The 16,710-nt window shown below is 37.7% G+C and overlaps 1 protein-coding gene across 1 annotated transcript in view; it reads left to right on the forward strand.

The window, feature by feature from the left end:
• The first annotated feature begins 6,504 nt into the window (after positions 1-6,504).
• LOC110165301 (ankyrin-2-like) overlaps positions 6,505-16,710 on the forward strand; it is a 28,498-nt gene continuing 18,292 nt past the window's right edge. The window contains exons 1-7 of the mRNA XM_055158478.1: positions 6,505-6,630; positions 8,865-8,966; positions 13,445-13,543; positions 14,373-14,471; positions 14,567-14,665; positions 15,171-15,356; positions 15,947-15,970. Of these exons, the coding sequence (XP_055014453.1) occupies positions 6,505-6,630; positions 8,865-8,966; positions 13,445-13,543; positions 14,373-14,471; positions 14,567-14,665; positions 15,171-15,356; positions 15,947-15,970 (735 nt within the window). The remainder of the gene's footprint in view (positions 6,631-8,864; positions 8,967-13,444; positions 13,544-14,372; positions 14,472-14,566; positions 14,666-15,170; positions 15,357-15,946; positions 15,971-16,710) is intronic.

The following is a 16,710-nucleotide window of genomic DNA, read 5'->3' on the forward strand; positions in this document are numbered from 1 at the left end:
AGAAATTTTGTTGTGAAATATAATTATATGATAACAGTGGACTTGCATCTCATATTATATTGTCAGAATCCAAAGCTCATATAGGCTGCTGGCTGAAAGCAACAGCAGCAGTCATATGATAATATTGATGTGTTGTACTAGTATCATGTTGTTCATAGGAAACCTTTGGTATTTCAGAGTCTATATTTGACATCAGCACATACACAGCATTAACACAAGGCTGTATAGTACCTAAAATGACTCCAGGTTCTACCTGACACCTCTCATTGGGCAAGAGTAGGAAGTGAGAACATCAGATAAGCCTTAGGTCAAAGCCATGTACTACAGACACTACAATGTTTTGATACTTCACCTAATAACATATTATACCTACATACTGCGTTTTTCTTCAAATGTTGAATACCGTTATTCATGAAAAGGTCACTGGCCTAAAACCTATGCCATAATATAGGAACCACTGCATATAAGAAGGCAAGTGGGTGTGGTAAAATAACCTATAATAGGAACATTAGATTGGAAAATATATTTGGATTGTGTAGTTTAGGAAGTCTCGCCAAATATATAAAAAATGTGTTATTATTGTAAAGGAGGTCTAATATTGGAGGCAGATGTATGCCATGTCATGCTTTGTGTGGAGCAGGTGTTTTCATCTGAACGTTAAAAGCATCTTAATAATTTATTGCAGCCTTATGACTATATTTCCCGTTAGAAGGAGTGCCACTGAGGGAGAGGATGGTGGGTGTGGCCTGTGATCAATAGACTTCTCAGAAAAACGCCTTCTTTCTAATGTACCCAGGCCCTCTGAATTTGCCCTGCTCGTCTCCTCTCTGGTCTCATGTGCTGCCAGTGGAGTCTTCACAGGAGCACACATCAAAGCTTTTCACTGTGGAAATAGCACAGCTTAGAACTGCACACAAGAGGCGAGGGGCTATGGATTTATTACAGACTGGACTGAATACAATAGGATTGACTTTTAATTATTATCAGTATAAATTACAGGAAAAGACTGTTTGAGCATCACTCAGCATTCTGAGATTTGTATGTTTCATGGCTCTTTTTTTGTTCATTACAGCTTTGAGGTGAAATCTTGAGCCATAGTCATCCACTTTTAGTAGCCATGTTGTTTTATGAGTGAACATGCCAGTGTATCAAGTTTGAAATGATATACCATTTCCTAATTCTAATAAAATTATTTTTTTAAAAATACATTTTAGAAAAGTGAGACATAACTGGCCTAAACTGCAAATAAATTTGACTTAATAGTCACATTATAAAGTCTGTTTAAACTGCCCTGCAGAGCTCACATTAAAATATATTGTGAATAGATTGCCTCTGCAGTGGGATCACTGTTGAAATACGCTTGTTTCTTGGTCTTATCTCATTTATGAATATGGCAAACTGACGTCATATTTTTTCTCCGGGGACCTGGCTGCACTTCAAACAGAATAAGTGAATGCTATAAATTACTGTGGCATTACTGCTATTTCCAAAGCTTTATACAGGGTTACTGCAATAGAAAGGTTGAGTTTGCTTCACATATTATGATAGTACACAATGTATATGAAATAAATGTACAGCTAGCATCAGCAGTATGTGCATCTATTTATATACGAAAGCAGATGCTGTACTTAGATAACAGAAACAATGAGGACAGACATTAAAGGTCATATATAATATTGTGTAAACCATGTTATAGTATTCTTTTGTTTCTTTTCTGTGTGTTTTTATGTCCCTTTGCCAGTCTCATGATCATTTCAGTACATAAATTCTCTCCACTATACACATTCACCTGTTTCAACATTGGCAGGCATGTTTAATTTATAGCCTAGAGAGTATATTGCAATACTGCCTGATGTCAGTGAGGGCCTTTAAATTTTAACCCCTCCATAGTTTAAATTCACAGTTGCAAATCAGATGTGTGCATTTGTGCAGTAGGCTACCATTCTGTGTTACAGTGGGGTGTGGTTGTCTCCACTTTCTCTCTCTGTGGCCTGGTCTTCTCTAGCCTATCATATGACTATATCAAGGTTAAAAGTACTGCATCTCTGTGTGTGTGTTCTGTTCTCAGTCCACCCGTAGGCCATAGGCGTCATTTCATCATATAACCAAACCATACGTTGTTAGATATTGTTTCTAATATCTGATTTAATTTGATGAAAACCCAATGGGGCGACAAAGTGAGTCAGACAATTGAAATGCTATCTGTACACTGACCTTTCCTAACCAGTATTAAAGGCAGCCAAGCATGACATCATTCTTACTCTATTGCCACACTGTCTCTGCCAAGGATATGGATTTAACTCTTGTTTACATGTTTCTTAAGTAAGAGTAAATTAGCGACCGGTCACTTTATATTGATGTGTGCATGGCTATATTGTGCTCCACCTTTTAAATAGTCTCATTAGACATTACAAGGATGGGCAATATGACACAAAATCAATATGTGAATGTGTTTACAGCTGATGTTGTTCTTTGATAGTTATAATATATATATATATATATGCAGGTGTTTTTGTTTTGGTTTTGGTTTAATTAGCAGAGAAAACTATCTATATCTATAGGAGCCAGGTGGACAGTAGCAGTGACGTTGGTGTGCAGGGTTCAGCTGCAGTCTAGAATCAGTAACCTAAAGGGAGACAGTGCATGTGCTGCCTGTGTGTGTGTTCTGTGTGTGTGTTGTGTGCGTGTGCATGCATGTGTGTGTGCATGTGGCTGTGTTTATGGACCTCCCACTGCTGTCTGGAGCATCTCAAACTGTGTCTCTGTCTCTCTAATATGATAATGTCATTTTGAGTTACTTCATGTATGCATTTGGTTAGAGACTATGCATTTTACTTTACAATTACTTTTATTTTTCTCATGTCTTCAGAGTTGGCACAGCCGCCCATAATGCTTTCAAGAATACATTGAATTGGATGGTTGGTAGTTTATATACCAGATATTCCACTCATCTAGGTTTAAAACAGGCACATGAATTTACAGAATTTGATGTTTTGAATGTATTTACTGTACTTTAAGCAAACACTGTTTTAGGAATTAGTAAGTAGCCTAAGACATAAAATGCAGCTGCACTGGGCATACCAACTTGACATTGTCCTGTGATGCTTAAAGAGTTGGACTTGGTTTGCAGAAGCATGGGAAATTCCTAGGAATACGGTAGTGTGTGAGAGTGACCCATGCCTAGTATGAATATGCTGTGAATAATTGGTGGTTGTAGTGGTCAGTGGCGCAGCTTAGCAGTCTTGCTTCTGTCAATCTACCCTAGGGCAGCTGTGACTACATTGGTAGCTCACCACCACTGTGTATGGAGTGAATGAATAATTCTTTATAAAGTAATAACAATAATAAAACAATAAATGATCAAAATAAATGATAAAATCCACAATCAAAGCAAAAAATAAAGAACATTATGATGAGATTGATGTAAAATTCAAGCGTGTCTTGAAATTACAAAATAGTTGCATTGATAACAACTTACACATGAATACTCACTGTTAGGCATGGGCGAAACTGGGAAATTTCACTATTATCATGACCAAAATAACAATCATCACAATTCTATAAAATGTCCCATGAATGTTTATTGTCTACCCTTTTTATCATGATAAACAATATTATTGTTTGTCCCATCCCTACTTACTGTATATTATGTTCAACAAACACTAATGTGCTGTAGAAAAATTAAAAATGAATGGGTTGCAGTCTCAAAACGGTAACATCCTCCCTCCATTAAAGCTGATGGTTCATAATGTGTGTTAAACCCTCATTGGACAGACTCCTCTTACCAGTCAGCACCGAGTCCATTAGGAAGCAAAACAACAAAAGCTACTGTAAACTATGATCCATTCTGTGAACCAGGCCCAGCACATAAACAAAAACAAGCACTCTGTTTGTTTTGCCAACAGTTATTAGAACTCTCTTGCTTTTTTACTGACAATGAAGTTGTCTATTAAACCACAGTCTTGTAATATATGATTCTTTACTCTTACCCCTTTTCTGTTACTATTCACTTGTATTTTGAGAGACCAAATCTTGTGTCCATGTATGTTAATGAGACAAGTTGAATGACACAACCTTCTTGTATCTGTCTATCATGCTGTTCTAATGGGCATTATAAAAGCCCTGGATCTATAAAGTGGAAAGTACACCATTACCCTCTCCCCACACTGGAGACCAGACCTGCAGTTCAGCCCTTCTTCAATGTAATGTGACTCCTAAATGGACATGCTCTGCCCTGGTCCCAGCTTTTATAATGCATTCTCCTAATTCTCATCATCCCAAATGAGTGATAGAGATTGGAAAAGATCAATAAGATGATATTGATCAGTTTTGTTGGTGTAAGTAGCTGTAAAATGGTCATAGTATTAAGCGATGGGACCAGAGCACGTCCAGGGAAGTTTACAGTAAGAACATTGTATCAGGGTTGGGTAACATAGCAATCGATATAGTATGGATTTTGAGAGAAAGTTGAGAAATCAGACATGCGTGTTCACTAATGCGTTGAGAAACGTGACTTGTAAATAGTCATGTCTTCTTGTTTGTGATGTATAATTAACAGTTGATTAAAAATGTTGTATCAACATTTATTCTTACACTAGCCTTAAAGATCCCATATTACGCAAAACTGATTTTAGAATTACATCATAAAAACAATTATGTTTTGTTTCATTCTCATAAGTTTGTAGTCCTTTATTATTAGTCGGTCTAAATCTCCATGGCTCAAAATGCTCTGTTCCACTTTGTGATGTCATGAAATGTTAGTTTTCAAGTTAATAGGTTCGCTTTTGTCCTGTACAGATTAGCTATTCCAGGGCTGAAATGATCCAAATGACTCTAGTGAAGGTGTATGGAGTGGCGTACTTCTTGTATTACCGTATGACATCACAATGTGGAATAGAGTGTTTTCTGTTTGAGAGTAGAACTATGTTAATGTGTTAAACCTGTGTGAATGAAACACAACACAACTTGTGTTTCAAGTTTTTAGGAAACAACATTATAACATAGATCACAGAATAGAGTAATATAAGAGCTTTCAACAAGGCAAAGTTACTTGTAGAGCTACTGCTTCCATACTAATCACTGCATTTCAATAAATTACTATATATTATGCCAATCTGATATTTTATGTATGCCGTGTAGCCCCTAGTGGTACATTGTCGCACAACACTAATAAACTATTACTTTTCAGACTTAATTTTCCAGTAATGACCAGTAGATGGCAGTAGAGCAGATCAAGTCAAAGAGGAAAATGCAAAGCCAGCATATGAACCAGCAGGATTGGAAAAGATTAGAGATTTGCACTTATTCTTCCACATACACCATTAGCAATAGAAGTAGTATTGTAAAGAGTTGAATCAGGCCTGAATGGACAACATGCATAGAGGTGTCCCTGTACAATACTGAAAAGACATGCTCCAATTTACTCTGGTGCACCAACACAGTCAAACATTTTTATGGGCCAGTACACGCATTGCCTTTTCATTTCTCATATGTCATCAAATCAGACCGTGCTGAGGTGCAGTGCAGTTGAAACTGGACTGACCCACTTTTCTCTGTTTACGGGGGACACAGGAACTCCAGGTGATTGAGTGTCACTTTTATGTGCTGAGCCTCATAGCCCCCTCCTGCATGAATGGAGCATTCTGTATTCTCTGACATTGGAACAGTGTGTACTCAACATACAAGTCTACTTTTTCAACTCACAGGCCTATTCATTACTGCTTGTTTATGCTTAATGGTTCTTAAATTACCTCCAGAAAGGAAAATGATTTTTGTCAGCAGTAGTTTAAGATTTGGTTGGCAACATGAAACTAATGCAACCAAGCCACAAGGGGTCAGTAAAGACACAAATGTTCGGAACAACAAGTGTTTATAATGCCTCTGTAAAATATTATCCATTTGTTTAATCTCAGTAAAAATAAGAAATAAATATGTATCTTAAATAAATAAATCCATATCTTAAAGAGTAAATGAAACAATAAAAACATAAACTGAAAACTAAAAAAAAGGGTTTATGTTGTCTTTATTATTATTATTATTTATTTATTTATTTTTTGCCCAGTAGTATAATTTTTAAATCTATAGCTGTGCCTAAATGTACATCAACAGTACAATAATTGTTCTAAATCTGTTCTTAACTTGCAAGCACTAAACTACTGTCTCATGATACTAGAGTACCGCTTACATGTGTAACCTCTGCAGACTGCCTTTTTCCACATCTGTTCTGTTGTGCACATCTGGATGAGGCATTCCCTGTGTGGTCAAATGTGATGAGTGAGAGGGAGGACTTACTCTCATCATTATTTAAGCCTTTTCTGTCATCATCTGTCTTTGTATTTGCCCACATGCATCTGAATGCCATTTTGCTTTGGACTGATGGATGTTGGAGTATCAACTACAGTTGTTTGGACACCAAGCTTTCCACCTTTAATATAACTTTTAAAGTGTACCAGATGAAGAGAAATTGCAGTGTTTCTGTTTGAGAATTCAATTTAAGGCTAAGTCATGGCCCATGCAGCTGCTCACCTAAAGAAAGCCAGAGAGCTTGAGCAGCACCCTGAGTACAAAGCTCTTCAGAAGGCCAGAGACAAAAGGAGGCGCCAGCGAGAGAGGCTAGAGCGAAAACGACAGGTAAACTTTGATTTAGCTTTGTGCCTGCTTATTCAGTGCAGTGCAGTACAGTGATATGTATGTATGTATATTGACTGTGTACAGTAATGCCATATTCTGGATTTGATCTTAATGATCATGACTACGTGGCAGCATGGATGACAAAATCTTTGCAAAATCTTAACAAAATTCTGTTTTGTAGCATGAGCAGTTGTTATTAGTAAGAGCAAATCAGTGAAATAGAAAAGAAAGAGTGGGGTCGGGCACTCAGTGTGCTCACTGCAGTCTCCTTGTCAGATATGGGATTATATCACTGTATAATCCACTATGCTTTATTATAAGGATGGCTGCAGTGCAATCCACTCAAATCCTGTTGAGTTTCACAGATTACATCTGTTCCACAATCAATCCTATCTCTGTGTGGTTTACTCAGCACATGCATCACCAGTAATGTACTTACAGGAATCATTGCATAACACACAGGATGATACTATAACATACTTATGTTTATGTCTAAGAAAAACACTATCTTTGCCAAATATTGTGTACTCAAACACATGTTATTTCCTTTTAATTGCTATTAATTTATCATAAGTAATAAACATGCATGAATGTGTATTAGACAGGTTGTTGGATGGGTGGTTTTATCTTTATATTATGGTTACTTTTTTGATTGAAGCATGTATTTATTTTTAAAGAAGAATACCAATAGCCATTAACTACTAATATAAGTAGTTCTGAATATTAATTTCTGACCCATGGAATCTAATGTGTTCTTGTATCTTTGCTTATCTTGTCTCTGTGGAATCCCTGGCAGTGTTTGTATTGAAACCTGATCTCACTGCTATGTCCAGACTTAGTCCACTGAGTTTGAAGGCTCTGGTTGTTCCTTGACAGCACCAGGCCCATGCAGTCTCCTGACAGCATGGAGCCCAGCTGTCATGCACCCCACCCGGGACACATGCACCAAGGGGCTGGGTATATGGTCCAAGTCAGTCCTTCCCAAATAAAAATAGCCTCCAGTGAAATGTAGTGTTTACGGTTGCCAGTGAGAAATAGAGACAAGGTAGTAAGAACAGAAGATGACGGACGGAATAGGGACCGTACATTAGTAGCATATGTATTTCAGAAAGTTACTAGTGGACATTATATTTTTCTACGATGGGAAACTCAGCCTCGTGTAAGAGTTGTGGATCAAATAAATCTTTAAGAACGGCTGGGAATGAGAATAATTTGAACCATCACACTGACTACTACAGAGCAACTGAAGCCGAAAACGTGGATGATTCTCTGGTGAGCTTTCTAGTTTGAATTTTTGAAACTGTATCTTGTTCTTCGTTATACGCTGGGCACTATGTTTACTCTATGTTTGCAAACTGAGAAGCGCTGCTATGGCGCTCAATGTCCCGCTAAATTTAAGGTTTAGTCATTGTCCATGACTCTGAGTGCAATGTGACTTAAGCACGTGGGATCCAAGCATCCATGCAGCCTGCCTGGTGTTAGTGTGTGTATACAGTATGTGTGCGTGTGTGTGTGTGTGTGTGTGTGTGCGTGTGTGTGTGCGTGTGTGTGTGTGTGTGCGTGTGTGTGTGACCTTTGCATGAGGCTGTAAACTTAATCCAGACATGTAATTGTGCGTTTGATCACACAGAGCACACAAATTCACACCAGTGATTGGAAAGTCCCAGAGATCCTGTTTCAATCTTGTGCATGTTTCAAATAATTACACACTAACAACGGAAGTGCGATGCCCTTTGACCTTTATATAGAATACATGCATTCAACATACACACATGCACGTGTTGCTCAAGAACACATTGATTCCTCCAGCAGAAATGAATCCATTGTGATTTCTTTGTAACAAACTTTTTTTTTTTACTTTATGAAAATTAAAGTTTAAATGGGGTAATGGGGCTTTTGTTTCTTTTTTGTGTTGTTTTGTTTCTTTTATTGCTCATTTTTTATCTCCACTTAAATGCAACTGTCAGTGGATTTAGGACTAAATTAGATAGATTGTTGTCCATGCCATTGCAGGGAGGTCTCTCGAGTTATCCCTAGAATGTTTAAAGAATCCAGGTCAGAAGATAACTCTCCCAATGTTACAACCTAGACAGCAACTAGGTCAAACTATATGGTTCAAATGTGAGCAATGTATAAATGAGTCTATACTTTGTTTTCACATTATACAATATAAAGACTATCAGGATAGTTTTATTTCAGATTTTAATACATGTTTTATGTCTTTGTCTTTTCAGTCTGACAGCAACACCAGTTTTCTCCGTGCAGCCCGAGCAGGGAATGTTAACAAAGTGCTGGAATTTTTGAAAAATGGTATTGACATCTGCACATGTAACCAGGTAAGAAAACCACTCATCACATAATGTCTTTAAAGGTCTGGCTGTGGTCTGTATTTCTGGTTTTGTGAATGCTTCTTATTTTTCTTTTGACATACAAAATGTTGTTGCAGTGGTACAGATTTTTTCAGATGCTGCAGTATTAGAAGTATTACATGAGCATAACTGCAAGAGCCTCCATTTTATACTGCACATGTTACATAAGAATATACCACCTTAATTACAACTTTCAATCCAAACATGATCATCAAGATATCAGTTTGAGTTTTGGTTATGACAGGCAAGTTCCTGTTTACCACAAGCTAAACAGTCCAAACATGGCACTCCAAAGGGCATAGCTATGGACTGCTGTGTCATTGCGGCACCCCCCACTGGGCCAGGTCAGCGAATGCCTAACCTGCCCCCTCCTCCCAGCCCCCATTCTACCTCATCCCAACCAGCTTAGACTAGTCTTCCTGCTCCCTACACCACACCCCTTTCATCTCCAATCCCCACTCAGGCTGATGGCCTTGTCCCACTGACAGCTGTGCGCCGGTCTAACCCCCCACCCACACACACACATACACACATATGCACACACACACACACACGCACACACCCACGCACACACACACACACACACACACATACACATCATCCCTCCCTCCTGTACACACAAATACACACAAGCTTCAGTCACATTCTCCTCAGCTCCAGGAAATACATAGTGATAAATAGCTCTGCTCCACCCACTACTTTTGCATCTTAGATTTGCACAGGGGAAGTCATGGGTTGTTTAGGAGACAAGGGAGATCACTTTATTATGGTGACAATTTGCATTCTTTGTTCTAGCCAGTGTTGCTAAGGTCTGTGCATATAGGACCATTATGTCATTTGACTAGATTTGAGGATAGTTGTCATGGGCACAGTGCTTGTGTTTTGTAGACCACCATACCACAGAGACAGCATGACTGTTTGGATACACACCCAGGAAACACAAGACCCCTGCCCTTCACATCTGAGCCTCAGTCAGGTGACTGAAATATGGTTGACATTTTGAGTGCTATCTTTGTCACCACAGACAAACTGTATCTTGTTGCCAAGTCATTTGAAATCTATGAAAGTTACATGACAAGCACCAAATGACTGTACTATGAAGAATATTTGATATTAGTTACTGAAATAAAGAACATTATGGTATGGTATAGTTGGTGTTAATATTTATATTAGCTATATATATAATGTCACTATTTTGTCTGTCTGGTAAAACGTGCAATGTGGAAACAACTGGAAAAGTTCTATAAACATGCATGCATTGCATTCATACATGCATTATCATTACCATTATACTCCCATTTTTTTCTGTAGTGTATTTAACTATTGCATTTTTTCACTCACCACATTCTAAGAAAATCTATATTTCTACTGATATGCAAAACAGTACTGAAATCCTATTACAATATGGTCCACACACCAGACACAGAAGTTAATTCATTACTATACAGTACAATTCAATATAAATTGATTCTGTATTTTTATACTTAAAGGTGCATTGCACAACTTTTCTGTTGGAGGGTCTGGCACCTGCTTGTCTCCATGGAGATGTTTTTGCCTGGAATGCTCCATGGTTCATTCATTACAGGTGTTTCTATTCTGCTCAAAAATACAATAATTCTTTCTGTTAATAGGGTTGCTTCTCCACAGATCTGACCTGTAATATAGTCTATAGTTGTCTTCATTGAGATACATACAGTAAGTTTAATTTCTAGACAAAACAATAGCATCTCCATGAAAACAAGCAGGTGACGGACCCACCAGAAAAGCTGCACAATGCACCTTCAAGTTAACATGTTTTAGCCCAGTATGAATCCATGGTTAGTGATTATTCTCCTTAATCTGCTTCATTCACATAATTTGCTCTTTTGTCATGTTGTTCATCCACTTTTGTTACAGTACATGGTGACACAGATGTCTGCTTCTCCTCACAGTGAACTCACTGTGAGATCATTGCGTTCAGCTGAAAGTCCATTAGTGAAATGAGGCTTTTTGTGTGTTTTAAATCAGGATGTAAAGTGGTGTGTGGTCAGTAAATGTATGTGTGCTTGTGTGTTAGTGACAAATGTACTTACTGAGGTGAAAAGCTTTAATAGGATTGTTTCTGCTGAGTCAATGAATGTCCAGTGATATGAAGTGCCATATTTATTATCAGTGGTTAGGGATGGTCTCTATGCATATTTCATTTTATTTATTTAATTAAAAGGAGAATGTACTGATACTTTGCAGCTGATGTCTCTGTCTCAAGTTAGACTTTAATCTGAGTTTTGAATTGTCCTAGCTGGAACACCAACAGGCTGAGTTGTGCTGTTAAACACGAAAAATTACAGTCACAAGTTAGTTAACATTAGCCAGCAGTTTTTTTAGTTACTCACTCCCACCTTTTTTGTTGAGAAAAAAAAAAAAAAAAACATGGACTGGACCACGAACACACGTATTGATCACAGGCTTCTGAAAATGTGAAATTTTGTTTTTGAGTTTTTTTCTAAAACTTTTTTTGGCAGTGTTTGCTAATGTGTGCATTGTGTCTCCATTGTGAACATTCCACTATATAGACATGCATGTAAAACAACCCCAGCATGATGTCTCTGCAAAGTATCAATAGTCACACAAAGCCAGAGGGCAAAGATGTTAGTGCCAGATTCTAGCTCAGGAAGCTGATTTCCATCTGAAGTCCTTAAAAAGATGGAGAGAAGGGAGGACGTGGGCACAGTGCAGTATTTACAGTGCAACAACTCATACTTTCCATAACATACATTCTGTCAGTCATTCACACTTCACTTCACAAGCACACATTATATCAGTGCAGATATAGCACAGCAGCAGCTTCGTGTTAAAATGCATTACTATCTATTAAAAAGTTTAGTAGGAACAGTTAACATGTAGAAAGCAATGTTATGAAGGCACATTCAGTACATTACAATTTCAACAGTCAATAAAATACATATAAGACACATAATGAGTGTCTATGTATTTCTGGTTGTCTGTACACTGTATACACTCACATCCTGTGCAAAAAAAAAGAACAAGGCAAATAAGATATTCACACTGAATAATTACAACATTTCAACCATGTTACAAAGTCATTATTGGCTCCAGTGGCTTGTATAATACAGGTCAAAGATCACAGAGCCTAGTTACATTAACATCATATAGTGCCATTAAGTCCTAGTGCTTCTTGTATTTATAAGTCTGTATGCATAAAATTACACATTTCTGCCAGTTAATTCTACTACTGTAGCTCATTCAAGAATAGGAATTGTGTGGCTTATCTCCTACAAGACTTTGACATAATCTATAAATCAAGTTAAGTTTATTTATAAAGCACATTTAAAAACAACCACAGCTGCCCAAAGTGCTGGACAAAGACAATGTAAAGTGCAGTCTTAATCCAAAAACACAATCAAACAATACAATACAAATGTCCAGCTCAGTTTATGTTAAAAGCCAGTGCATACAAATGAGTTTTCAACAAAGATTTAAAAAATATTTAAAGATTGAGCTGTGGAAAAGAATAACTGCATATATATTTTCACTGTGTATTTCTTTTGGACTTAATTATAGTCGTTTTTAATTTCTTGATAAAATACATGTCTGTAAAAGCACTGTTGGTTGCACATCATGTCTAATGTTATGTAAATGCAACCTTAAGAGAATTAAGTTCAACTCTTTGTCCAGAAATGACTATTTTCAATATATTATTTTATTAATAAGTCATGATCACTCCTCAACAAAGTGGCCTCTCTGGAATGCTCTCTTTTTGCTCCTCCTTGAAAGGTTGCCATTTTCAGCCATTTCTAAATCTGAGCATCCAGACTTCTGAGTGTCCGAGGGCTGTCCTACATACCCTTTATGACTGTGCAGAAACATGACACCCCTTTGGGCTTTTGGCCTTTCCCCGTGGCTATGTGTTCGTGCGTGTGTGTGGGGCGCGTGTATATGTGTGTACAAGTGTCATCAGTTAGTACGTGCCTGTTGTATCGTGTTGGCAGCTTGACCGGTGACTGGGTGGGCTATACAGAGGCAGGGTGCACCTTCTTGTTGTGTTCTCCTCTGGACGTGGCACAGGAAAGAGCTGGAAGCATCTTTGGGCAGAACATAAAGAAGGGGTTTTAAAGTTAGGTTCAAGTTAGAAGCAGAGTGTGTTAACGGTAAGGTAAAGAAGTTTAGGGAGTGGGAACGAGGCGGGAGGCAGGATGGAGGAAGAAGAGGATGAGGTGAATCAGTGTTTTGTGTTTAGTTATATATGTTCATGTGTGTGGCTTTAAATAGTCATGTAAGAAACAACATGCTGCATGAGCTAATGAATTTATTGATCTGATGCAATTTTGCCAGAAACTTAAAGGAAGTCAACTATGATTTTCTGCTGTATGAACATGAGGCACTAATAACTGTAATATAATGTATTTATAATCACTGTCTGCATGTGTTTCTCTGTGTCCCTCTAGAATGGATTAAATGCTCTACACCTGGCAGCAAAAGAGGGACACACAGATTTAGTAGAAGAGCTGTTGGACAGAGGAGCTCAGGTTGACTCTTCCACAAAGGTAACCACACCTGCACCTATGTTCCTGGGATCAAAACTTAGTGTTTGAAATTATAAGAGACTTCTATGAGGGACAACTGGCTGGCCCAAAGAGGATGTGTGTAGATGACAGCAAAGGAACTAGGTTGAGTTTGAGCAAGATATATTGGTATCAAATGTACAGTCCAGCATATGTTGGACTGAAATCCTATTCTCTCAATGAAACTTTAAACTCAAGGCGTCCACTCATGTCCATCAGTGTGTCACAAAGATCTGAGATGGTGGATGGTGGTGCACATGAAAAGACAGTTAAGTTTTTTGGAGTTACTGGAGTTACTCTGTATATAATGCCATGATTCTCATATTTAAATGCATAAATATGAATAAATGCTTTTCTCAGTGTTAGTTGCAGAGTTTAAGGGCACCCACTGTTTACACCTTATTGCATCATGACAGGAAAGACTTGGCAAGGAGTGCACCATATGACACTCAAAACGCTTCAAGATTAACAGCTTCCAGTAAACAGCTGGCAATATCCCAATTACGCTCCCCTTGTCCTTGGAACGACATAAAGCCAGAGACCAACTTTCACTCACAAATTTAACACTAAATACTTGGACACCTTTTTTGAACATCTTGACAGGACTGGACTTGACTGATTGATGAGTGTTAATGTCTGTTTGCCCAGTGGTTTTTGTCTAGTTTTGTGTGATGAGTGTGGAGAGAGGGGTGGGTTGTGGGAGCTTTTTTTCATTTATTTATTTATTTTTTATCTATTTTTGTTTACATTTCAAAATTGAAAAAAAAAATTATAATTAAAATAATAAAAAAAGTATTTTTGATATTTGCAGAAAGGGAACACTGCACTCCACATTGCCTCTTTAGCTGGACAAAAAGCAGTGGTGAGGCTCTTGGTCAAAAGAGGAGCCAATGTTAACTCTCAGTCACAGGTAGGATCGCGTTTATGAATACATTTGTTTGTGAGAAATATATTAGTGTAATTTATAAAAAATAAATTAACATTTCCGGTTTGTTGCATGTTTAGAATGGCTTCACTCCACTCTACATGGCAGCGCAGGAAAATCATTTAGAAGTGGTGAGATATTTGCTGGAAAATGATGGAAACCAAAGCACAGCGACTGAGGTACGTTGCTCCTTTAGTTAGTATTCATTATTGTAAATGTTAAAGGTTCACTGCGTAACTTTTCTGGTGGGAGGGTCACTATATTGTCTCCATAGAAATGTTATTGCTTTGCCTTGAATGTGACATAATATGGCATAAAACTTATCTAAGGAGATCAGAAGTTGGCTCCACCATGCCAAGTTACAGATCTGATCTGTGGAGAGGCAATACAATACAATACAATACAATACAATACAAATACCTGAGATTAAATAAATGCTTGCTTGATGTGTTTATGCCACACTGTGGAACATACCAGGCAATGCAATAACTGGAGCAAAGGAGCATGGTCTATGTAGTTCCCTCTGTTTTTTAGCTATTGCAGCACCTTAACTATTCATTTAAGCAAAAAGCCAATTCAATATATTGTGATGGTCCACAATATTATTTTGAGACCTTTGATGATGCAATATCGCAATATTTCTGTTATTGTTACATCCCTAGTAATTTTCCTCTTTTCATTTAGGATGGCTTCACTCCGCTGGCCATTGCTCTGCAGCAGGGGCATAACGCTGTGGTGTCTCTTCTGTTGGAGCACGACACAAAGGGGAAGGTCCGTCTGCCGGCGTTACACATCGCAGCTCGCAAAGACGACACCAAGTCAGCCGCTCTCCTGCTCCAGAATGACCACAACGCTGATGTCCAGTCCAAGGTGAGGGAAGGTTTAGAATACAACAAAACTAAATAAAGTAAAGGACCTGACAGTGGAAACAGACTCCCTCAGTTCAGTTCAAAATGTATACTTGGAGATATCTTCCAACATGTCTTCCAAGCATTAGACTGTAATAAAGAAGTGAAGTAAGGGAGTGTGACGTCACCCATAGTGTTCAGCTCCAGTCAAATGAAGCTCAGGAGACTTGCAGTTATGGGGAGCCAAGTACTATATTAGGAATAGAAATTTATAAATGGACAAAATAGCTAAATAAAAACACCAGGATTATGTAGAGTGGTGGATAGCAGGTTAGCTATGCCCATTTATATATACAGTTTATGCTTCCATGTAGTTCAAAGGGAATAAAATGGTGACAACAAATGTACATAATGCTCAAAAATAAATAAAAATGTGGTGATTTTATTAGTAAATCTTGGGTGAGTGTGTAAAAAGTCAAGTTAATGGACATTCAAAGTACATTCAGTTTCTATCGGTAGTTTTTAGCTTTGACGTTGTGTGTTGTTGTGAAAGTCTTTCCCCTAACACCCACGTTCCTCCTGTCCCTCCTCTCTCTATGCCTCCCTAACCAGATGATGGTCAATAGAACCACAGAGGTATCCTCCCATTACCCCTTTTACTTATGTCTGACCACCCCTTTCACCTCATGTGCTCTGTTCTTCCTCTGACCTGACAAGAAACTTTGCATGTTACAACACACTACTCTATGCATGCTAACGAATATATACACAAACCTGCATGGCTAACATTTCAGATCTGCTAAATGTGTTTATTTTAGATCTCCTGACTGATTTACTGCACACCATTATTAATACCAATACATTTTAGTGATAATTCTGCTATAGAGAAACTCATTCACTTTATTTCTTTATGTAGTATGACTTAAGTTGTAAATAACAGATATATAACATTGATATGATTTGATGTTTAAGTTAACTTTTAATTGTTTCTTAATTAAATTGCACCATGTCTCACAGAATGGGAAGGTAAGAAGTGACACACCGCTGTGTATTGTAGTCTATTCATCTTAAATGAAGGATGTACACATAATGCACAGCCTTATGTGTATTACTGATTGGTTACTTATTTATTTCATGGTTTTATTATTTATTTTAATGCCACTTAAATATTAGATTTTTTTTTGTTCATGTGGAATACTGTTTCTGGTATGCATGACTTTGTATATTGCATGTGCTAATTTAGAGCATGCTGAAACTAATCTTGTGAATCTTTTGCATTACTTTTTTTTCTTGCATCTGCCTGACAGTTGTTTTTTTTTAACTTGTAATTTGTCTCTACTAGTTTTATAGCCATTAGGATCCTCATGTCTCTCTCT

This window comes from Boleophthalmus pectinirostris, unplaced genomic scaffold, assembly GCF_026225935.1.
Source record: "Boleophthalmus pectinirostris isolate CB_2022bp ecotype Guang Dong unplaced genomic scaffold, ASM2622593v1 HiC_scaffold_22, whole genome shotgun sequence".
NCBI classification, from domain to species: Eukaryota; Metazoa; Chordata; class Actinopteri; order Gobiiformes; family Gobiidae; genus Boleophthalmus; species Boleophthalmus pectinirostris.